A 25,646-nucleotide genomic window follows, 5' to 3' on the forward strand; every position below is an offset into this window, starting at 1 on the left:
TCCAAATTCTTCCATCTGTTCTAAAACACATTTTATGAGAATACATACTTTTGTCAGCCATTATCACTGGATTCTGGTTAAGATTTCACATTTTTAATCATGTGCAACATGTAGTCATTGGCGATAGTTACTCTGAACTGCTTAAGAAGGTGTTCCTTGTTAGGTAAGGAAAGACAGGAACTTAGCAGGAAAGGTAAACATCTAGTTGGCAACAAAGTCTCCATACTTATGAAAGAACTAAGAAATGATATGACACAGTAGGATAGGACTTCCTTGGTGGTGCATTGGATAAGAATCCACCTGCCAATGCAGGGGACACGGGTTTGATCCCTGATCCAGGAAGATTCCACATTCCGCAGAGCAGCTAAGTCCATGCTCCACCGCTGCTGGGCCTGAGCTCTAGAGCCCACGGGCCACAACCACTGAGCCCGCAACCACTGCGGACCCAGCGCCCCAGGGCCTGTGCTCCGCAACCGAAGAAGCCAACACAAGAAGCCCGCACACCACAGTGAAGAGCAGCGCCCGCTTGCCCCGCATCTAGGGAAAGTCCACGCACAGCAATGGAGACCCAGAGCAGCCAAAACAACCAACAACCACAACGACGAAAACCCCAGGAGGGTGCAGGGGTGCAGCAGAGGGCAAATTCAGCGCTGACAGGTGTCCAAATCCTCGGTCCTTTACTCAGTTTTATTCCAAGTGAAGAACAGGCTCATACCCTCAGGAGAAATGGTTACATATGCAAGAGACATGCACCCATGTTTGCACGTCAGCTATTAAGGCTGTCCTTTGCCAAATTAGGCTTGTTCTTCCTCACACATTCTAGGGAGGGAGAAACAAAGCCCGATAATTTGCAGCAGACTTTATTGTAAAACTCATGTTGTGCTAACATGATCTCCAGCGCCCACATACCTTTCTCACGTATTCGGTTTCTTCAATAATGTGAGCAGATGGGGACTCGTACAAGGCAGGAGCATCTTCCGTCTTCCCCCTCTGCGGAACTGTCTCGGTCACTGTTACTGCTGTCATTGTGAAGTCCAGCTTTAGGAAAACATAAATCAGTTGGACAAAACTAATTCCTTTGATGTTATAATTACGTGGTTGTAAACTGAATGGAGTTCTGTATTGGCACTGCAATCAACTACATTAATACTAGAAAATCTTATAAATTATTGAAATCTGCATGTCTCTAAGAGCCAGAAATTAATATTAAAACACCACCAGTTGAAACAATCATTGATTAGAAATTTAAAAATTAAACTGAGATGGAAAAATATGAGATTTTCCATTTTATTCCATATTAATTAGACTATAACACCTCAAGAGTAGAGACTATGCCTTATTCATATTCATATTCTAGCACATTGTAAGTACTTAATAAGTGTCTATAGAGCTAAAATAAGATAAAATCATATGTATATAAAAATGCACACACACACACACATACATATAACTTACAATAAGGGCTTCCCAGATGATACTAGTGCAAAGAATCCACCTGCCAGGAGACGCAAGAGACCTGGATTCAATCCCTGGGCCAGGGAAGTTGCCCTGAAGAAAGAAATGGCAACTCACTCCAGTATCCTTGCCTGGGAAATCCTATGGACAGAGGAACCTGGCAGGCTACAGTCCATGGGGTCCCAGAGTCGGACATGACTGAGAACACAGGACAAATATAATTTACAAACATGTATGTATATCACTTTATACTTCACAGAGACCTTTAATATACTGCATTTTATTTAACTCTCAAAAGCCTGTAAAGGCCATTTACCAAAGAACTATTTGTAATAAGAAGATATCGAGAAAAGTGCAAATGCCCACAAAAAGAGGGCTGACTAAATGAACTACCTACATCTTCTCTAGGATATATTTATTCAGTGAAAACGCATGGGGCAGAAAAGGATACATTGCATCATAATTTCTCTAAGAAAGGTGAGAAGGATGGAAGGAGAAAATCTGTGATTTATAGTTTTGACACTCAACAGTGTAATTATTTTACCTAATTATAAAATACAACTAAATTGAAAGGAAAAATATCTTCCAAAATAAAAAACAAGAAATGAATACATTTGCCTACGAAATTGGCAGCATATCCACATGAACTATTTGAAATGACACACATGTGCTCACTCAGTCATGTCCAACTCTTTGTGACCCCATGGACTGTAGCCCGCCCACCTCCTCTGTCCACGGGATTTCCCAGGGAAGAACACTGGAGTGGGTTGCCATTTCCTACTCCAGGGGATCTTCCCGACCCAGGGATCGAACCCGAGTCTCTGGCATCTCTTGCATTGGCAGGTAGATTCTTTACCACTGAGTCACCTGAGAATCCTGGGACTGATTTTCCCAGGTGTGCTATATCCTGAGAACAAAAAGAATCACAAGGCAATCTTAAACTGTACTCACTAATAATATTGTTAGTGGAAACATTGCTATTGCTATTTTGAAATTATGATGTGTGTGTGCATGCATGCATGTAAGTCACCCACATGACAGAAAACGTAGAATGAAGTCACTGTGTAAATGTCTTAAGAGCCAAGATTTTTAGCATAAAAGAAAAAATTCTAAATTAGAACCAAAAATGTTCTGTAAAAAATCTTATAATCCAAACTGAAACCATGAGTATAAAATATTTATCTTCATTTTAAAATGTATATTCCAAGTCTACCCACTGAAAATTTAGAAATAGAAGCAATTAACACTCCCAGTGCTCAGATTGTGGTATTAGTACACCATTTTCTATGAATGCGAAAATGTAACCAGGGCTTCTTTACTGATTTAGATCTGAGGCAAGAAGTGCAGAAGGTGAGACTGAGGTATCTTGTCGTATCAGAAAGTGGAAAAGTGATCAACTACTACTTGCATAAGACACAAACAGCCAACCCAAAGAGGAATGACTGTGATTGAGTAAAACACATCAAAATTTTTTTAATTCTTGAAATTATGTTGACAAGGGAAAAACCTCCACTATCACCAACAATCCTCAAACTCATCAGAGACAGGTTACCATTATACTAAAAACTAGCCCAGAAAAGAGGGCAAGGGGGAATGCAAACAGACATTTATTTTGCCTTTATGACATGAATTTACCCTATATCTCTTGGTAACCATATAGTTGATTATGAAAATTGTACTAAAGAATTCTTGCCAATAAATCCAAAAGGACTGATAGAATTAGAAAACCTACTTTTTGCAACCCGTTATGAAGTGATAGATGCTAAGCAACAGTCATCAACCAGTGCTAAAAACACTAGGCAAGAGGTTGATGGAGAATGCATCCACCCCAGGGACCCCACTAATCAGTCGTAACAGAAAAGTGGAAAAGAGGCAACCAGACATTATGTTCTCTAGATGTGGTACAATCATGAGTAGAAGCACCACCTTTGAAGTCCCTCTATCTACCCATGGGAAATATCTGAAAAAGAAGAAACCATTCAATGACTCTACAAGGGTGAAGAAACAGCCAAGTTCAGATCACATAAAATTCTACAGGACAAATAATTATTCCATCCACAAAATAATTATATGAAGAAAGATGAGAAGAAAAATTGTCATAAATTTTGAGTCTTAAATAACATATGACTAGATACAATATATGAATCTTTGTGCGAGTGTGTGCATGCTCAGTTACTCAGACATATTCAACTCTTGGTGACCCCATGGACTGCAGCCTGCCAGGCTCCCCTCTCCGGGGGATTTCCCAGGCAGGAGTACTAGAGTGAGTCATCATTTCTACTCCAAGGGATCTTCCCGACTCAGGGATCCAACTCACCAATTTGGCGTCTCCTGCATTGGCAGGTGGATTCTTTACCACAGAGCCACCTAGGAAGCCCTGGGTCTTCTTCGACTCCCGATTAAAATAAACCAGTTATATAGACTTTTTTAAAAAAAAAAAAACTAGGGGAATTTTAACACTGACTGGATAACAGATGCTGTTAAAGAATTAATGCAATTTTGCAAAGCATTATTTGCAATTATTGTCATTTTAGGTGTGATAATGGAATTATGATATTCCTTTAAAAGATCTTATCTGTTGGGCATACGTACTGAAATATTTGAAGGTGAAATAATATTACACTTGGAATTGTAAAGAGAATATTTTACTCTAGTATTTAAAGAGAGGGAAAAATGGGGTGAGATAAAGATGAAAGAAGTTTGATAAAATGCAGTGAATTGTACAATGGAATTCTCTATAGTTCTCTACCACTTTGCTTCTGTTTGAAATTTTCATAATTAATAGTAAAGAGCTAAAAAAATAAGATAAAAGGCCAGTGAGGTAGTATTATTAATTTCATATTACTAATAAAGAAGTGAAGATTCTTACAGGTGATATTAATTTACCCAAGATCACAGTAAAACTAACAGAGTTGAAATTCAAGCCTTTGTCTTTTGGACACCAAGATCAAGAGTCTTTCTATCACATTAAGGCCAGATTCCCTGGTGAGAAAAAAATTAAAATTTAGCAATGACCCATGCTGTTAAAACCCACAAAGAGTGTTCATATTTGCTAGCATCAATTTAGAACTAAATAGCTTCTGTGGATGATTCAAAGTCCTGCATTTATCCTTTAATCTTCAATGAAATTAACAGAGTATGCCAAGAATTTTCCATTTTATGTTAAATCCTCTTAGACAGCCACTGTGGCTTCTATTTGTTTCAGGCTAACTTGATTTGGCTGTAGCAGCTCTGCAAAGTCTGCTTTTTTATTTTTTTGCAGAATCTGAGCAGAACTACGTCTGTCATTTGGTCCTCTGAAGTCTCTTCTGGGATTAAGTTCTTAGCCTAAAACAACATTTAAATGGTGGAAGTAAAAGAAATGCCCATAGGGACAATAAACAATGTGTCTGGAAATGAGAGAGGAGTGGTCAGGCTGGCGTGGTGGTCATCAATTCACAGCCAGGATCCCAGTCTGCCTTCCCACCTGTTAGGACAGTCTATGAATGGTCCTGACATCTTTTAATGGTTCCAAAAAAACTGAAAGAAAAGTAACATTTCATGACACATGAAAATTATATGAAGTTCAAATTTAGTGTCCATAGATGAAGCTGTAGTCTAAAATAACCATGGCTAAGCATTTATGTGTTGTTATGCTGCTTTCACTATAGCAGCTCTGCTGAGTAGATTCGAGACAGAAAATACATGGCAAACAATGTCTAAGATATTTACTATCTATTTGGTCCTTTACGGGGAAATGTTTGCCCTCCTGAGGGGTAAAGAATGGCAGCAGATGGGAGCAGAAGGAGGAACATAGAGGCAGACAAAGAGTTTTTTATGCTGTTTTTCTTCAGTTCGGTCTCCTTTGTTCTATGGTCCCATTTTGGTGATTTCCCTTCTCCTTTCTTTTCAGTGGGTTATACACTGTGAACATTACCAAATGATAAGGGACATTACATCATAAGAATTGATCACTCTTTAGAATGAACTTCACTGCATTCTGTCTTTCATAATTTGAAAATCACATCAGGCCTCTCATTATATATCCTAAAATATATTCTCTTACATGCCTTTTATTCTTAATATCAAAAAAATTCTGCTCCATGAATGAACTTATTTATGACTTCACACAGCACACATGAAATAGAAATAAACTCATGGACATAGAAAACAAACCTGTGGTTACAAAAAGAGACAGTTGTGGGGATGGGGGGGGAAGTAGATAAATTCGGAGTTTGGGATCAGCACACACACACTCCTGGGGCGTCCCTGGTGGCGCAGAGGGTAAAGCGTCTGCCTGCAACGCGGAAGACCTGGGTTCGATCCCGGGTCGGGAAGATCCCCTGGAGAAGGAAATGGCAACCCACTCCAGACCTCTTGCCTGGAAAATCTCATGGATGGAGGAGCCTGCTGGGCTATACTGTCCATGGGATCACAAAGAGTTGCAACATGACTGAGCAACCTTGCTTCTCATGAATACACTCTACTATGTATAAAACAGATAAACAACAAAGACCTACTTATAGCACAGGGAGCTGTATTCAACATGTCATAATAATCTAGAAAAGAATCTGAAAAAGAATAGGTATATATATGTATGTATATATATATATATAAAGAATACGTATATATATATATATATAATATATATATATAATATATATATATATATAATATATATATATACAGATAGAGAGAGAGAGAGAGAGAGAGAGAGATAGGCAGGAGAATTTTTTTTACCACTGTGCTACCCCTGGAGAAGGAAATGGCAACTCATCCCAATATTCTTGCCTCGAAAATTCCCTGGACAGAGGATCTTGGTAGGCTGTAGTCCATGGGGCCACAAAGAGTCTGATGTGACTGAGAACACACACGCACGCATATATGTGTATCTCTGAGTCACTCTGCTGTACACTTAAAACTAACACAACATTGTAAATTAACTATACTCCAATAATAAAAAAAAAAAAGCTTCTGCTCCACTGACACTTCTCAAAACATCCTACCTCCTCCCCTCACTGGCTGGGCCATCATAAACAAGTTCCATAAAATCTTAACCTCCACTTACATATCTGTAAAATAGGGGTGATAACCCCTTGAGTTGTAAAAATGAGCGATTTTTCACATCTCCGGTTGTAGAAGGCACTCAAGGGACAGTAACTGCTAATACTGTTGCTTCGATGATTTTATATCATGAAGGACCACAGAAAATAAGCAGTCCATAAGAGAGGGGGTAGATCATGCCTATCTGGTTGCAAAGCTTATATGCAACTCTATTCATATGAAATCAAATCCCATCTTTCTCTTGGTTCAGGAAACGTCCATGGCCACAGTCCTTCATTTGTATAAAGAAACCCAAGAGGAACTTAAGCCAGCAAAGTCCAAATTGCCATATGGCATTATCGTCCAGGGGAAAATCCATCTTAGCATTTTATTTCTGCCAGAAGTAGATTAGGCAGATAAAATTTTCAAAATAAAACACAATCAGTTAATTAAAGTGAGAAAAGAATTTTATTTGTTTTATGCTAGAGTGGACTGAAGACAGCTTACGAGTGGCATCACGCCAAGAGGTATTATTTCCTAGATCTGGGCTTTTCAAACAGGGCTCCCAAGGGAAGGGGCGGTGCTGGGCAGACAGGGCTTTGCTGTCTGGACTTGAACCAAAGCAGTTCTGCTTTGTTCTGTCTCACACTGAATTTTTCCATGAGACTTTCTGTGAAGAAAGAAGTTTCTGCAGCTAAAAGACCCGGAGGCAGACTGCCCCGTTTCATGTCCTGACTCCGCTGCTCAGTAGCTCTGTGACCTTGAGCAATTCCTTAACCTCTTTGTGTCTCAGTTTCTTTATCAGTAAAATTCAGATAATATTATTATTAATGATTAATGACAGTATAAATAATAAATAACATGTGGTTGTTTGTGGGTTAACATTTGTCAAGCAGGGATAATAGTGCTTGCTGTTCGGTTGCTCAGTCGTGTCCGACTCTTTGGGACCTCATGAACTGGAGCACCCCAGGCTTCCCGTCCTTCACCATCTCCCAGTGTTTGCTCAAACTCATGTCCACTGAGTCGGTGATGCCATCCAACCATCTCATCCTCTGTCGCCCCCTTCTCATCCTGCCTTCAATCTCTCCCATCATCAGGCTCTTCGCATCAGGTGGCCAAAGTATTGGAGCTTCAGCTTCAGCATCAGTCCTTCCAATGAATATTCAGGACTCATAGCGCCGAGCACATAAAAAAAAATGACGTGTACATGTTTGTCAAATAAGTAAATAAAATAAAGCCATTTTCCACAATTACTGCTAAGTAGTCTGAGAGGTAGAAAAGAAGCCAGTAATACTTTAAACAGTCTGCAGATCGAGCTGGGCTGTAGAGGAAAATCTGCTTTGGGTGATTTTAAGACCAACAAATCCATAGTATTGATTCTTTCTTGATAATGCATCAATGATTTGTCAGCATTCCCAGCTGATTATGCTAACATCCAATGAATAGTTTACTATTTACAAAGCAATTCACACACATTGTTTGAATTGTAATCTGTGTGACAAACCAACATATCACTGGGTGCCCAGGATTATGTAACTAAACCTACTTCTCTGATTAATGACATACAAATGGCTTGGCTATTATACAATAAACACATATAAGACACTATGTGGGGCTGAATTTTGTCCTCTCTTCCATGTATATGTTGAAGCCCTGATACCCAGAACTGCAGAATGTGACCTTACTTGGAAATAGAATCCTTGCAAACCTGAGTCTCCCCAGTGGGGCTAGTGATAAAGAATCCACCTGCCAACACAGGAAATGCAAGAGACGTAGGTTCAATCCCTGGGTTAGGAAGATCCTCTGGAGGAGGAAATGGCAACCCGCTCCAATATTCCTGCCTGGAAAATTCTATGAACAGAAGAGCCTGGCGGACTACAGTGCACGGGGTCGGAAAAGAGTCGGACACAAATGAGCACTCAGTATTTTGGAAACACACTTAGGTGCTCTGTGATGACCTAAAGGGGTGGGATGGTGGAAGAGGAGCAAGGCTCAAGAGGGAGGGGATATATGTATAATTATGGCTGATCCAGTTCTTTTACAACAGAAACAAACACCACACAGTAAAAAATAAATTAGAAAAATAAATAAATAGAAGAAGAACAACAACAACAAGATAAGGTCATAGTAGAGTGAAAGTGAAAGTTGCTCAGTTGTGTCCCACTCTTTGCAACCCCATGGACTGTATAGTCCATGGGATTTTCCAGGCCAGAATACTGGAATGGGTAGCCTTTCCCTTCTCCAGGGGATCTACCCAACCCAGGGATCGAACTCAGGTCTCTGGCATTGTGGGGGATTCTTTACCAGCTGAGCCAGAGTGAGGTGGAGCGTAATCCAATCTGATGTCTTTATAAGTGGGAGAAATTGGGACCCACATGCACACAAGGAAAAGTCCATGTTCAGCTGAAGGCAGAGACCAAGGTGATGTTTCGACATGACAAGGAATACCAAAAATTGCCAGAAAACCACCAGAAGCTGGAGGAGAAGCAGGGCACAGATTCTTCTTTACAATTCTCAGAAGGAAACAACCCTGCCAACACCTTGATCTTGAATTTCCAGCCTCAGAAATGAGAGACGAGAAAGGACTACGTTTACGCCACTCTGTGGGACTTTATTTTATCAACCTTAGGAAATGAATATAGGAACTGTTAACAGACTAGAGATTTTAACAAAAGAGTGTCCTTCCTTTATTTAACCCTTGACTGATTGATTCATTCATTCATTCGTGTATTAAATATTTATTGAATACAGTTGTTTTAGAAACTTGCCACTGCAGAACCAAGATCAAGACCCTGCTTTCATGGGACTTTCAGGACAGAAGCGGAGACAGACATGAAACAGAGCAACTGCACAGAGAACATCATCAGGGGTGGTGTCATGAAGAAGAGCAGAACAGGGTAAAAGGATAAAAAGCAGTGTTGCTTTGGATGGGTGGAGAGAGACGGCCAACCTGAAGAGGTGGCATTTAAGCAAGAGACGTGAAGAGAGGAGGTGAAGCCATGTGGCCATCTGGGAGAAGAGGATTCCAGGCTAACAATGAGCAAGAGCCCAGGCTGGAACCTGCATGCAGTCCTGTTCCAAGAACAAGGTATGAGGGGTTGCCTACCATTTTTTTTCTTTAAATGGGTAGGGAAAAAAAATTTTTAATAGACTGAAACATAAGACTTTCAATTTGCCTAAGGAGTCTTCCCCTTAGCCCACTTAAGACAAGTCTTATCGTGCTCAGTCATGTCCATCTCTTTGCATCCCCATGAAATGTAACCCGACAGGCTCTCCTGTCTATGGGATTTCCCAGGCAAGAATATTGGAGTGGGTTGCCATGCCGTCCTCTAGGGGAACTTTCCGGCCCAGGGATCAAACCCGTGTCTCCCACACTGAAAGCTGATTCTTCACCTGCTGAGCCCTCTGGGAAGCCCTAGACTATTGTAAACAGTGCTGCAACAACGAACACTGGGGTGCATGGATGGGAGAGGAGTTTGCGGGAGAAAGGATACATGTATGATGTATGCGTATGGCTGAGTCGCTCTGCCGTGCACCCGAAACAATCACATCATTGTTAACTGGCTACACTCCAACATAAAATCAAACGTGAAAAGCAAACAAACAAAAACAGGTCTAGCCCAGGCTGGAGAGGCTCCCTGAGGGTTGAAGGCAGGGACAGTGAAGTCTGGGGTGTTATCAGGTGCCACAGGGCATATGCAACTGAGTCTAGGCCCCCAGTGGAAGGGGCACTTGGTAAGAGCAGCTGACCACACCGTGGCATTCCCGGCTCACTTCCGAGAGTGCTGACTCCCGCAGCACCCTGCTGGGTGCCCAGGTGTGTGGGGTCCCCCTCTGCAGGAGTCTCTGCAGGAAAGACCTCTTCCTTCCTCTTCACTCCCCGGTGCTGGAGCGCGTGTACAACTGCTAGACTCAGTCAGCTGAGCGCTCCTGCCCGGAAAGGTCATCAAAGGGTTGGCCCTCAGGCTTGTTGGGCTAGAGGCAGTGAAAATCCCCTTCGTGCTCTGGGCAGGAGGGACTCTGGCACAGAGCAGTGCTTTAGATCCAGCGGCAGGAACACCAATCTGGTATCTAGGCCCAGTGGCGATGCCCAGGGGATTGTATCCCTGCCCTGTTACTGACCTTGGCCGAGGTACCAGCATTGGACTCTCTCATTACCATATCTAGTTTTCCCATCAATTCTGGATGCCGCATTTACTTCCAGTAAATTCCTTTCCTGCGGCTTCCCAGGTGGCTCAGTGGTAAAGAATCCACCTGTCAATACAGGACATACAGGAGACACGGCTTCAATCCCTGGGTGGGGAAGATCCCCTGGAGAAGTGAATGGCAACCCACTCCAGTCCTCTTGACTGGAGAGTCCCATGGACCGAGGAGCCTGGAGGGCTACGGTCCATGAGGTCACAAAGAGTAGGACACGACTGCGTAGCTGAGCATGCACATGCACAAACTCCTTTCCCACCTAGGTGACCAGACTCTGCTTAGGAACCGAGAGCCCTGCTTTGGCACTGTCTGAGTTCTCAGCTTCTCAGTCCTGAGCTAACGATACTGACAATTGTCTCATCATTCTTGGTCACTACGATAGAGAGCTTAGATATTAGAAGCTGAGAGAGTTAAGTTACAATAAGACGCTACAAAGATAATGAGGTTATATGAGGGGGAAAGTAAAGCTAATGTGTCTCCAGACCCTTGAGGAGACTGGCCGTGTCCCGAATACTGAATAGCACACCTGTTCTGCAGCGACATTACACGGCACAACGGTGACATCCAGTGTCAGCCGGCTAAACCTCAGGCGGCTGTGCAGTTCAGGTGAAGATGACGCGCAGTGCATCAGAAGACACGCCTGCTAACGCCGAGCCCGAGTCACAGCAATGCTGTTTGCAAGCAGGAATCTGAGATTTTTAAAGTAGAATTAATTTCTATTCATTTCTAAATGCCACTCATTTGTAAACACACGTTTATATCATAGCCAGTGCTATAGAAAGCTCTTAGATGTGTAACAAAGGCAAATCCATTTAGGGGGATAAAAGGATTGAAATACTAGTCCAAACACAATAGAACATACATACTCTTGACAGAGCACTGTGCCATTTGCCAAGGAATTATTTCCCATGCATTATCAAAATTAATCATCAAAACACAGTGTGCAACAATTGTGACCTCTATACTTACATCTATCTATATGTATGTATAAGACAACCAAGTCACAGAGAAGTGATATGTTTTCCAAAATCATAAGTTAATCTCATCACCTGAACCTAGAAAGTCATTTTTTTCCATTCTTTATCACCACTTATTGAAATTATTCCTCTTTACACATGGAATTACACTTTTATCTTTGTCAAAAATCAAATGGCTTTGATTTCAATGGATTATGTGTTTGGAGAACATTTCTGAATTTTTTTCTAATCTATTTCGATGTCTGTTCTTTTCATATTTTTTTAATTTAATTTTGATTTTATATTGGAGTATAACTGGTTTGCAATGGTTGTGCTCATTTCAGGTGTTATTCACTTATACACATACATGGATCTATTCCTTTTGAGTTTTTCCCATATAATTTATGACAGAGTATTGAGTAGTGTTCCTGTGCTATACAATAGGTCTTTGTTGATTATCTATTTTATGTATAGTAAGTAGTGTGTATCTGTTAATCCCAAACTCCTCCTTGGAAAAGTTTTAATCTCCCTTAAGCTTTAGCTTCCTCAACTGAAAAACCCAAATGAAGCTGTTAACTTCCTCACAGTTGCTGCTAAGTCACTCAGTCATGTCCAACTCTGCAACCCCTTGGACTGTAGCCCGCCAGGCTCCTCTGTCCGTGGGATTTCCCAGGCAAGAAGACTGGAGTGGGTTGCCATGCCCTTCTCCAGGGGATCTTCCCGACCCCTGCATCTCCTCCTGTGTCTCCTGCATTGCAGGCGGATTCCTTATTGCTGAAGCCATTAAGTTATGTGATGACTAAATAGGATAATGCAGAAGAAGTGCTTAATGGGGTATCTGACTATAATACACATTCAGAGAATATTAAACAATTATGTTTAGGCTCACAGCTTGTAATGGACATTTGCTTATAGAGCATCATTTGAAAGTTTCAAGGCCTAAACCCAGCTGTCCTCTTTCTTTTCCCACCCCCAACCCCATCAGTCAGTTACACCTGCTGCTTTGACCTTCTCGGCTAACAATCTATTTTAAAGCCACTTATGACTGCTCAGTGAAAAAAACATGAAAAGAACTAGTTGTCACTCACATATATCTCAGTCATTTGCAACACTGATTAGAAAGGTGCCCTTTTGGAAAATTTCTTCTGTGGCTTCATGAAATATTTTAAGAGTAAAAGGCTCAGGGATTTACAAAATAGCTATAGCTTCCCAAACTGGTCTTGGGATATCTGAGCTTCACCTACATCGTTTTAAAAATTATCCAGAGAAGGAGGGAAAGACAGACAATCCCACGCGTGGGTGAGGATGGGGAGAAGCAGCAACTCCTGGGTGTTGCCAGCGGGAAAACAAAACTCACAGCCATGCAAGACATCAACGCTTGGGCAGCTTCCTATGAAGTTGAGCACGGACTGCACAACCCAGCAGTCCCTCTCCAGGGGGATTCTGTATGTCCATAAAACACATTTATAGTGGCCAAAGTCTGGAAAAAATTCAAATATTCATCAACAGGTGAATCCTATTCATCAATACAAAAGAATGATCAGCTGATACGATGTGAAGAGCTGACTCATTGGAAAAGACCTTGATGCTGGGTAAGATTGAGGGCAGGAGGAGAAGGGGACGACAGAGGATGAGATGGTTGGATGGCATCACCGACTCGATGGACATGAGTTTGAGCAAGCTCCGGGAGTTGGTGATGGACAGGCAAGCTTGGTGTGCTGCAGTCCATGGGGTCGCAAAGAGTCGGCTACAGTGAGCAACTGAACTGAACTGATACAATATAGATGAATCTCAGATGCAATATGCTGACTGAAAACAGCCAAATCCCAAAGGCTGCATATTCCATAGTTCCATTTATATGACATTCTAGAAAATTTGAAACTAAAGGGTCAGAAAACTGAACTGGGGATTAAGAGTGGGGGAGGGGTTGACTACAAAAGAGACACATGGGAATATTTTAGGGGACTAGGGAGTGATGATGAAACTGTTCTCTATCTTGATGGTGACGGTGGTTCCATGGCTCAGAACTCTATACCAAAAAAGATGGATGTGTATATTTTTATTTGCTAAATAGTAATTAAACAGTACCCTAGTAAAAGCTAAGTACAGGAGATTTCAAAATACAATTAACTGCAAGCCACAATTAACTAAATTTATTTCCTTAATTCCAACTGTTGAGCCCTCTAAAAGTGTAAATGGCCAAAACAAACAAAAAAAAAGCGATGGAGTTAGAATTGTTAAAAAGCAAGTAACTGAGTTGCTGACAGGCAGCTAGAGCTATTACTCTTACAAGAATAGCCCATGGAGCCTGACATTCAATAAGGCGACAAAAGCAAGGGAAATCTTAAACATCTCACGAAAGTTAACCATTATTATTATTTACTGAGGTGGAAAAGTAGGAAGAAGTATATAAAAATATATAAGAAATATACCAGAAAACTTGCAACAAGAATATTTAAATCTAATTCTGAAATAGAACTCCTTATTTCACCTACCCATTCTTTTTCTTTTTTTTGCAATTTTTTCTTAATTGGCGTACAGTTGCTTTACAATGTTACAGCTTCTGTTTCAAACATGCTAGTGTATAGACATCAATCCCATTCTCCCATTTCATCTCATCCTCGCCTTCCCCTCATCCCACTGTCCACACGTCCATTCTCTACGTCTGCATCTCTGTTCCCGCCCTATAAATAGGTTCATGTGTACCATTTTTCTAGACTCCACATGTATGCACTAACATACAATTACACAGTTTGTTTTTCTCTTTCTGACTTATTTTGCCTCACTCTGTATGACAGACTCTAGGTCCATCAGTGTCTCTACAACCGACCATTTCCTTTCTAAGCATCTTCTAGATGCATAGATGCATGTTTTCCTTCTTCACAGTAGAACATAAGCACATGGACTACTGGGGCAGTGACGACAAAGTCTGTGAAGGTTGCCCACCCGCTAAGGCAGCGGGGACCCTGTACCAGGAGGAGGTGAGAATGATTTCAGCATCCTACCCAAACCAAGGGGATAACAGAAAGATACAAGAGCAAGAAGCAACTCCTGGTTCTGGGTGAAACCAAGCTCCTTATATCAAATCCCATAAACATGAGTTCCCCAAAATAATTAGGAGACGTTTATAGCTCAATGCTGAGCAAGCCTTCTTCCTGCTGGTGAACAGACACGACAGGGGGAACATGTCCACTTCGATTTCCAGAAAGTGAAAAAGATGAAGATGGATTCCTATAATTGGCATTTCACCCTCAGGAGACATTTGAAATGAAATGATCGGTTTAAGACTAGAAAACGCAGTGTTATAGAAATTTTTAAATCAATACCAAGTTAAAAAAAGACTTGCCAACAGAGACTTATCAATTCATCTAACCACAGATCAGGAAAACAGCAGTGGTCTGAGCCAGGAGTTCCAGCAAGTTGTTTTGACAGTAGCAGACAAACTGAGCGCCAAATGAACATATCCAGCTTTGGAAAACTGTACTATTCAACTTAGCCTCCTTTAGTGTCAAACATAAAACCCTTTGCACTCCACGCTGTCAATAAAATAGAACTTCAAGTTATCTGAATGCTTTTTTCCCCCATAGGAACTGGCAATTTCAGCAGTAACTTAAAGGTATTCAGAGACAGTGTCTTCTCTTTAGCTGCACAGAATTGGCTGACTTTTTATAGAAGAGTTTCCACTCAACTGGAGAAATCTCCCTAAGAGGATCTTTAAGCATAAGTTGTCGAACGTAAACCACTACAAATGCATTTGCTATAAGAATTGACACAAAACAGGGTGAATGGGGGTATAGAAGAAAACAGGAGTTCATCTCTAAATGAACGCCTAAGAAAGGTATATACCAAAATGCTTTTGTAATGTTAGAGAGTTCTTCCTTGTTCACAGAAAACATCACTATTTAATAGGAACCTGGAATAATTTATCATTTGGTCTAGCTCCTCTAAATGCCCTAGAGGAAAAAAAGAGTGGCATTTCTTCTGTTTTAGATTTTAAGAGTTCAAACTAGTGCCTGATTTGGTAAGTGAACACCAGTTGCATTAGTTTCACCCTTTAGCACAGTGACAGAAACGACAGAATAATAAAATGAAAAGCATGCAAATTCAGATGCACTCCCTTCTGCTTTTTGGCTTAAGGCTACAGATGACTCTTGCTTTATGTTAAGTGTGCCACTAAAATATGTTATTAAGGAGGGCTCATAATTTTAAGAGTAGTTCAGTTATCACTGTTGGATCAAACATGCATCAAAATTCCCCCATTTAAATGCATATTAATTGCGAAGAAAACACACAAAGGAGATGTGTGTGTGTTTAGTCACTTGTGTCCAACTCTTTGCGGCCCCATGGACTGTACCCCACTAGGCTCCTGTGCCCATGGAATTTTTCAGGCAAGAATACTGGAGTGGGTTGCCATTCCCTCCTCCACGGGATCTTCCCAACCCAAGGATTGAACCCAGGTCTCCCACATTACAGGTGGATTCTTTACCATCTGAGCCACCGGGGAAGCCTGGGCTCTTTCCAAATGTTAACATTAAGAGTTAGCATCTTCCAAGTCCAACCTAGACTATGAAATGACTGATGCTTTCTGCTGCTGGCTTGGGACTTACAATTTACTATTTTCACGGAGAATCACAGAAAGATCACAGCTATGACATTTGGTAAGTATCAGTATTCCGTATCAGGAATATATGTTTTCATAACTATAAATAAGTGTTTGGCTCCTATCAGTTATTTTCAAATTATGGAAGTTGGACCAAAATGTCTGTCTTACCACTTCAATGTGCTTGCAGCAACATCCATCAAGGTAAGCAAAATGTGGCATAACCATCCAATGGGAGGAACATTGGTAGCAATAAAAAGGAACCACCATGCTACAACCTGAATGCACCTCAAAAACATTATTCCAGGTGTTAAGAAGTCAGATGCTAAATACCATATATTCTGTTATCTCATCATGTGAAGTGCCCAGAAAAGTCAAATCTAAAGAGTCAGAAAACAGATTAGTGGTTGCCTGGGTCTGAGGGTGAGAATGCTGAGTGCTATAAACAGGCACTCAAGATTTTGGGAGGGGGGCAGAGATGAAAATGTTCTAAAATTGGATTGTAATAATGGTTGCACAGCTCCATAAATTTACAAAAAATCATTGAATTGGATGGTGTGATGTATTTGATAGTATATAAATTATATCTCCAATAGAGCTGATTAAAAAAAATAGTCAAAAACAATGCAAGAATGTCTTACATAAAGTCATTTCCTCTGAGGTTAAAAAATAATCGTAGTCATGTTTTTCTAAATTTACAGGAAAAAAATAACTTGATGGATACAATTTTCTCAATTTGAATTTTTCAAACCCTAAATTATTGGTATCTACTACTACAAGTTTAGATTTTATTGAATTCGCATGAAATTGATGTTGTTTCTAGCTATTTCAGGTTTAGATCTTAATATTTCATAATATTAAACCCAGGACACAGGATTCCTAAATTCTTTCCCAACCTAAGCAAAAGAAGAAACTGACCTGAATAACATAAATTCCTTTACAATTTTTTAATTTGACTATTAAATCAGTGGAAAAGAGTCTGTGATTTGAAACTAACCTAGTTTCCGTCAGTGTCAAAAAATGATAGATGCTGACCGATATGGTTCCTGATTATGGCCTCAGGGTGTTCCAGAGGATTCCAAAGCTATGTAAATTCCAGAGGACAGGAATGTGTCTCATTTACACCAGCATGTATCCCCCTGTGTCTCCAAGGCAGACCATGCTGCCCCACACAATAAATGTTGGTTCAGTGGTTCAGTGAACATGAGAACAGGCCTGAAAATCCCCAGGTGCGCCAAAGACTTTCTAAAACTGAGCACACACACGCGCACATATTTTTGTTTTCCAAACTCAGTGGGTGACTGTTTCCATGTTCAGATGCTTAGTAAAATGTAAATTCACGCAAACATGCTACTAAATTGATAGTAACATGTTGCCATTTTGAAATGTTTTTTCCAACAATAAATGGCCATCTAATTTTAATGTAAAAATCTCAAAGATTCAAGCCCACTACTGTAAAAGACTTTGACATTCCTCCAAGGAGCTCTCCAGGTAAGAATACTGGAGTGGGTAGTCATTCCCTTCTCCAGGAGAAGAGCGAGATCGTCTCAATCCAGGGATCAAACTCGGGTCTCCTGCATTACAAGCAGATTCTTTACCATCAAAGCCATCTGGGAAGCCCTTAGAAGTCTTAGCTGTTTCCCTTCTCAGTCATCATTCCAAACAAATAAATACATGCCTTATTTTTTCAGTTTTGACCAAATCTAGCTTAGATTTTTCCAACTTTATCCAAAACTTGGATTACAACTCAAGCCCACTTTCTAGCACATTATAAATCACTACACTAACAAATGTATTAACATGCTTGTTATTATCTTGTGAAATCATAAACATGCAAAATACAACTGAAAAAGTGTCTGCGTTTATTTCAAAAACCTCTCTTCAGTTAGGGCAGGTTTGGTTACTAAATTTATTTAGCAAATTAAAAGGTGAAGACCTTGTGAAGCTTGCCGAGGTCGCAGAAAGTGTAAGCCATTTTCATTCTTTCTGTAGTGAGTTGGGAAGCCCCTGCCTTAGGCACAAATTCCTCTGAGTCAGGGACCTTCACACTCAAAGGGTCAGCGTAGGGTGGGAGGGAGGGGGGACGGCCCAGCAGCAGGAAACAATCGCACCTGTTGTGTCTGCAGGAGTATCTGAGACTGCAGCTCGGATTACATTTCTGAAAAGTCAGAGCTGAGTATTTAATTCCATCAGGTACATAAAAGGACAGAGTATCTTTCCCCAGCTGCAAGTGAGAAATAATTCCGTTTGAACACTTTATCTAGCCCATGTATACAGCAATAAGAAAAAAAAATTATTTCTAAAAATAAAACAACTATAGTGAAAATGGCAGACCCAGTTTCAGGTCCCTTTGGAGCTAACTGCTTCTTTTATATATGTAAATGTATTTGCTCTCCAAGAAGGTTAAAAGTTTACAGCCATGCCATTCATGCAATCTAAGTCTCCCCTCTCACGGTCCCGTATTCCTTCCGTAAGATGACGCTGCTCCTTTGCAACCTGCCGGGGGATCAGTAACTTTCAGCTCTAAAATCCCCTGACAGCAGAAAACTGTCATCCAACAGGTTGCTATCCCTTCACTACACCTGAAGCTAACAGAAGCCAGCGCGATGAACGTCTGCGCTCTTAAAAGTCCAGGGCACAGGCAGCTGCCAAAGTCGTCCCGCGGGGGTCCGTAGGTGACAGTCAAGTTTTCCAGAAGGCTTTCTCCACCGCCCCTGAAGAGGGGGACCCCCGGCCAAGGGACTGCTTAACAGCAACCTAAATAAACAATCGGGCGTGCGCAGGGCGAAGGAGGGGGTATCCTTTCTCCGGGAAGGCAACTCTGTTCCTTGTCGTTCAGTCACCAAGTCGTGTCCGACTCTGCGACTCCACGGATTGCAGCATGCCAGGCTTCCCTGTTCTTCTCCATCTCCGGGAGTTTGCCCAAGTTCATGCCCTTTGAGTGGGTGATGCCACCCTAGAGGCGCACAAACTTCTCACCCAGGGAATCTGAGTCCAGAAGAAAGGTTTACAGGGAGAATGCCGTCCTCACCCAGGACCCGTGTGCAGGAAAATGCCCTTGGTGTTCTAGGCGGCACGGGGGGAGGGTGGAGGGGACCCGCTCCAAGAGCGCCTGGACCCCCGCTCGCCTGGGAGAGAGGGGGTGACCTGGGCGAAGATCGCTGGGGCTCGCCTACCTTGGAGGGCGCTCCGGGAGCGCTGGGTCCGGGCGCCGCGCCTCCCCTGACTCGGCACCTGGGCCGGGTCGGGCGGGTCGGCTCCGCGGGGCTCGGTGGCTCTGCCGCCGCTCCAGGCAGCTCCGCCCCGCACGGCAGGGCGCGCCCCGGGCAGAGTCGGGCGCCCGAGCGGCTCCGGGGCGGGGCCTGGGCTCCTCCGCGCCCCGACTCACGCGCCCCGCTCCAGGCGCCCCGGGGTGCCTTGTGAGCACCCCACACTCAAGTCCCCAACCCTGCACACCGCTCAGTAACTGGGTTATTCTGTTGGGGGTTGGGCGGGGCGGGGGATAGTTCCTGCTGCTTTTTTTTTTTAAAAAGGTCCTGTTTACGCTCCAAGCTCATATACTTTTTGGTTTTGGTGTTTATACTTTGGCCACGTGATGTGAAGAACTGACTCCTTGGAAGAGACCCTGATGCTGGGATAGATTGAAGGCGGGAGGAGACGGGGACGACAGAGGATGAGATGGTTGGATGGCATCACCGACTCAATCGACATGAGTTTGGGCAAGCTCTGGGAGTTGGTGATGGACAGGGAGGCCTGGCGTGCTGCAGTCCATGGGGTCGCAGAGTCGGACACCACTGAGCGACTGAACTGAAGACTATTTTGGAGTAAATTTAGATTTACCGAATTTGGAGGAGGAAATGGCAACTCACTCCAGTATTCTTGCCTGGAGAATCCCATGGACAGAGGAGCCTGGAGGGCTACAGTCCATTGCGTCACAAAGAGTCAGACACGACTGGGCAACTGACACATGTTAGATTTACGAAAATGTTGCAGAGAGAGTACAAAATTCACTAAACCTCCCTTGCCGGTGTCCCCTAGTAGTCACGTCTTACGTCTCCACGATACAGCTGTCAAAACTAAGAAATGAACATCCATCCTCACTATTAACTAAACTCGACCTAGTGTAGATTTCACTAGTTTTCTGCTGATCTTTTTTCTGCGGACCTAGTTTTCTTTCTGATCTTTCTGCTCCGGGATGGCCTTCAGGACTCCACGCTCCATTTCAGTGTTGTATCTCTTTAATCTCCTCTTATCTGCGACAGTTTCTTGGTCTTCTCTCTTTTTTTTTTCTTAACTTTGACAGTCTCGAAAGATTTTGCTAGGCCGTTTTGTGGATATCTACCATTTGGTTTCATTTGATGCTTTTCTTATGATTAGACTGTGGTCCGCCTGCAATGAGGGAGATCTGGGTTCGATCCCTGGGTCAGGAAGATCCCCGGGAGGCGGGTATGGCAACCCATTCCAGTATTCTCAGCTGGAGAATCCTATGGACAGAGGAGCCTGGCAGACTACAGTCCATGGGGTCACAAGGAGTCTGACAGGACTGCGCGGCTAAACACACCACATGGATTTGAGAGAGGCGACCACACTTGCAAAGTGTCCTGTCAGGGGCTACATGATGGCAACAGGACTTAGTACTGATGATGTTGACCTTCATTGCTTGGTTAGAGAGCTGTCTGCCCCATTTCTCCCAGGCAGGTACTATTTCTCTTTCATACTCTTTTTTTGGATGAAAGTCACTAAGTTCAACCCACACTCAAGGGGAGGGTGGGGGTGGGGGAATGAAACTCCATCCTGGAGGGCAGAGTATCTCCTTTATTATTTGGAATTATTCTGTAAGGAAGCTGTGTCCCTTCCCTCTTAAATATTTATCTATTCAATCATTTACTTACATCAGTATGGACTCATGCGTGTTTATTTTATGTGATTGGGTGCTCAGTTGTGTCCAACTCTTTGCAACCCGGGGGATTGTAGCCCGCCAAGCTTCTCTGTCCATGGAATTCTCCAGACAAGAATATTGGAGTGGGTTGCCAGTTCCTTCTCCAGGGGACCTTCTGACCCAGGGATTGAACCCACGTCTCCTGTGTCTCCTGCATTACAGGGGGATTCTTTTCCTGCTGAGCCATCAGGGAAGCCCCTGATGAGTTATAGATATTATTTTTTGTTTCTTGAATAGTTACACTTTTGACTGAAATGCTTTCAGACTGGCTTCTGTAACCCATTGAAAGTTCATAAACTTTTAGAGCTGGGAAGGAAAAAAAAAAAAAACCAACTCACTAATTACTTGCTCTCCTCCCTTTCATGTAACAGAAAACTGCAGCCCAAATCCCCCCAAATCTGAGGGCTTTTCAGGGTCTTCCTTGAAACCCTACAATTGCTGATTCCTACTTCAGTAGTAGGAAATTTAAAAAAAAAAAAATTCCCAACAGATTAATTTGTGGGTTGGGACCCAGTTAGAGAAGTGAAAGTTGAGAGTGCTTAGGTAAGTTTTGGTTAACCAATCCATACAGTTCTATGAAACAGATATATATATATATGTAGAGATAAATCATGTTCCAAAGATAGGCATGGAAGTTTATTACTGCTTTAAACACTGAAGAAATCCAGCTGTGAGATCCTTTGTTATATTGCTTTGGCTGACTCATGTTTGCATTTGCAAGTTGATCCCATAAACAGGACACTTCCTTCTTCTGAGCTTGTGTCTGGCTCAGAGCCTGATGCTGCCTGGCATTCTGAGACCCCCTCACCTCTGCTCCTTTCCTTAATCTTCTTGGGGAAGGGAATCTACTCCATTAGTCCAAGATTTTCCTGGTAGATACAGGACGGATGGCTCAGTGTCCAGCAGGACCGAGCAAACTGATTTTCTCAAAGTGACTAAACATAATAATGGCTAAGGGAAAATATTTTACATGTCAGTCCCACTGTTTTGTTCTCGTTGTTCAGTAGTGCAGTCGTGTCCGATTCTTCCCATTTTATCCCAGGAGAAATGGATGAGATCGGAGGAGAAGTTGCACTTTTTGTGCACTCTGCTGGGAGGAGATGTTAATTGAAAGTAACAAGTCTAATTGGTATGAAACACGGACTGTATTTCATAGTTCTTCAAATGTACTAGTCCCTAGGTAATTTTAATATATCTTGCGTGGAGGGGAACAGGCAACTACCCCTTAACAAGAGTGTGGAATTAGAAAATATTGGCAACCTACATAATGTAGTTCAGGAGAATCTATAAATCACCCATAAATATAAAATGCCAGTGGTGTGTCTTAGAGGTTGGAAATTGGGGAAGGACAGATCAATGTGTATAGATTTATTTTATCACTTTAGCATTTGGCTGCTATTATTATGACCGAGTAAATACAAACCATTTTATGTAGCCAAATAGGGACTTCCCTTGTGATCTAGTGGTTGGGAATCCTCCTTCCAACCCAGGGGACAAGGGTTTGATCCCTGGTCCAAGATCGCACATTCTACAATTCAGCCCCTGTGCCCCAACTACTGAGCTGGCTCTCTAAAGCCCAAACTCTCCAACAAGAGAAGCCGTGGCCATAGACGCCAGCACACCACAACTTCACCCCACACACAGCACTGAACGCTCCGTGCAGACATAAATAAATACATTTTCAAACCAATCAATAAATAGCCAAATATTCTAAAGCTTGTTTTCTTCACACTTTTCCTAAGATTACCTATTTTTCTTTTTGGGAGGGAGAGTGGGGAGAGGTGTCAACTGGCTTCACTTTACATTTCTCATCATTAACTTCAAGTGGGCCGTGATGCTTCCCAGCGATCACACGAACACTCCATACCTGTTTCTCCTATTCTCCCACATGACCGTTTCAAGTTTCCGCTTCTCTTCCCAGATTTCTAGCGACAACTCCCCTCCAGCAGGCTCAGCTGATAACCCTCTTCTCTGCTGAGCTGATAACCCTCTTCTCTGCTGAGCTGATAAGACCAAAGCATCTGAAGATAAACTCTATCTCCTCTAACCTGTTTGAAGTTTATTCCTCCAACTCCAAACTTCTAAATTGTGTTCAGACTTGTTTTTCTCCATCGCACTAATTACTACCTGCACCTTAGTCAGAGAGGGAGAGAATTTTGCCGTTTTCGCTTTTCGACCTCCATTGCCTAAAGTGGTTCCAGACTCACAGTAGTTTCACACTAACTGGAGTGAATGCAGGCGACGGTGGTCATTTACTGATGGTGATGAAAGAATCCGTAGGGGCTGAGTGAGGGTGCCACAGGCCGAGGCAGAAAGCTGAGCAGAAGGTAGTCTGGCCTCCACACCCGCTCCAAGCAGAGCAGCGCCAAACCTATCAGCTTGATAAGATTGTCCATATTTTAATAAAAGTATTAGTGTTATGTATTTTTTTTGGAATGGCTTGGGTTGATCTGATGGAGATGGTGTAGGAACCAAAGCGTCTCCAAACCTGCGTCAGCGCCCTCACTGAATGGGGACCATGAGGAGGAGGGGTGTGGGGGCAGAAGAAAGTGCCTATGCAGCCTCCTCGCCCAGCACAGAGCACATTGTGGCCCAGGAGGAAAGAGGGTCTGACTGTGATTCAAGCACCCACATTCAGAGACTGTGTTTCGCGACACTCAGCCACCAGGGTTTATACTGGAAATCATGGTGGTTTATTTCTGTTTGGAAGGTGTGTGCTAACAGGAAGAATTACATATACACATATATACTATACATATATGTATGTGGTGGTTTAGTCGGTGAGTCGGGTCTGACTCTTGCGACCCCATGGACCGTATGGAGCCTGTCAGTCTCCTCTCTCCATGGACTTCCCAGGCGGAAATACTGGAGTGGGTGGCCATTTCCTTCTCCATGTACATGTGTGTGTGTGTGTGTATATGTATATATACATCCATATGTACATACTATGTGTGTGTATATATACATGTATGTATGTACACTCAGTTGTGTCTGATTCTTTGCAGCCCCATGGACTGTGGCCCCAGACTTCTCTGTCCATGGAATTTTCCAGGCAAGAATGCTGGAGTGGGTGGCCACTTCCCAACCCAGGGGATTGAACCCTCATCTCTTATGTCTCCTGCACTGACAGGCAGATTCTTTTAACACTAGCACTGGGAAGCCCCATATGTGTGTATATATGATATGTAAGATATATTTTTCATGCAAATTCTTACTATGTCATTCCAACCCCCCAATACGCACACATACCGCGATTCATTAAAAAAGGTAAAAGAGCTCCTTCCCTCCACATGCCCCCTGATGACAGCCTAAATCCGTCCCCAGCCCAGAGGAGTCCTCTCTCCCCATCCTTCCTGCTGCTTCTCTTCCCATGTTGCTTGCTGGCAAGGTGGGGCAGCTTGTAGAGCTCCAAACTCCCTCTCATTTCTCACCCTGTTCCTTTCTGCTCTTGTTCCCTCAACACACATTTTGACCCCACTGACTACAATGCCCTTTCCCCTTCTCTTAGTCTTGAATATTCCTTCTCTGTTTATTTGCTGCATACAGGGAAGCCTTCCCTGAACTCTCCAGCTTATCTTGGCCTTCCCAGTTAGGTCATCCCATAAAATGCTTGATATATTGCTTTTGCTACTGTGTCAGTTTCTTTGGCTACTGTAACAAATTACCACAAACTTGATTGCTTTAAAAAAACACACATATATTACTTTACAGTTCTGTAGAAGTCTGACAAAGTCCTCACTGGGCTGAAATCAGTATATCAACAGGGCTGTGTTCTTTCTGGAAGTTCTTGGGGACAATCTGTTCCTTTGCCTTTTCCATTCCATTTCTTGGCTTCTGGGCCCTTTCTCCATCTTCAAGACCAGCCCCATCTCTGGCTCTCAGTCTGAATTTCCCTCTTCCACTAATAAAGACCCTTGAGATTTCATTCAGCCCAATTAGATAGTTCAGGATAATCTCCCCATTTTAAGAGCCTTAACTTTAAAACATCTACAAAGTAGATGTAAAAATTGATTTTACAGAGTGTAAAATTTGTAAAAAAATATTTATGAGTCCCAGAGATTGGATATGGACATTTTTTGAGGTCATGATTCTACTAACCACAGCCATGCTCCTAAATCACCTTATAATTCAGACATTAATTAGATTTCCTCATTAAATATTTCAGTTTATAAGGGTATAAAATCAAGAAGGCTTGGCACAGTCATGAAGGAGGCATGCTCCCATCTCCTCTTTAATGATGCCTCTGCCTGCCCTTCTCTCCGCTCCATTTCCCACGACCGACCCCCACCCCCACCCCACCATGCTGTCCTGAGGAGGACCTGAAGTTGGCAGATTTTCTAAGCTCTTCCCCTTACCCCTACCTAAGTCTTCCTGGGCTTTCTAGGACTTATTTGATGGAGAAGGATATGCAAGTGTGAAAATGAAGGCATTTGATCTTAACAAACTTGAAATCTCTGGGCCCCCTGAGTCTTGC

The 25,646-nt window shown here is 42.5% G+C and overlaps 1 protein-coding gene across 2 annotated transcripts in view; it reads right to left on the bottom strand.

Annotated features, from left to right (window-relative positions):
• CCDC68 (coiled-coil domain containing 68) overlaps window positions 1-19,524 on the bottom strand; it is a 57,302-nt gene extending 37,778 nt beyond the window's left edge. The window contains exons 1-3 of one of the 2 annotated variants that reach the window (XM_061130805.1): window positions 19,410-19,521; window positions 1,456-1,548; window positions 910-1,038 (exon numbers count right to left, since the gene is read on the bottom strand). In XM_061130805.1, coding sequence (XP_060986788.1) covers window positions 910-1,026 — 117 coding nt within the window. In that variant the 5' untranslated portion in view covers window positions 1,027-1,038; window positions 1,456-1,548; window positions 19,410-19,521. Of the gene's footprint in view, window positions 1-909; window positions 1,039-1,455; window positions 1,549-19,409 lie in introns of both variants that reach the window. The other variant, XM_061130806.1, reaches the window with a different exon arrangement.
• Between the last annotated feature and the right edge of the window lie 6,122 nt (window positions 19,525-25,646).

The sequence above is a fragment of the Dama dama genome, chromosome 27 (assembly GCF_033118175.1).
Source record: "Dama dama isolate Ldn47 chromosome 27, ASM3311817v1, whole genome shotgun sequence".
Classification (NCBI taxonomy): Eukaryota; Metazoa; Chordata; class Mammalia; order Artiodactyla; family Cervidae; genus Dama; species Dama dama.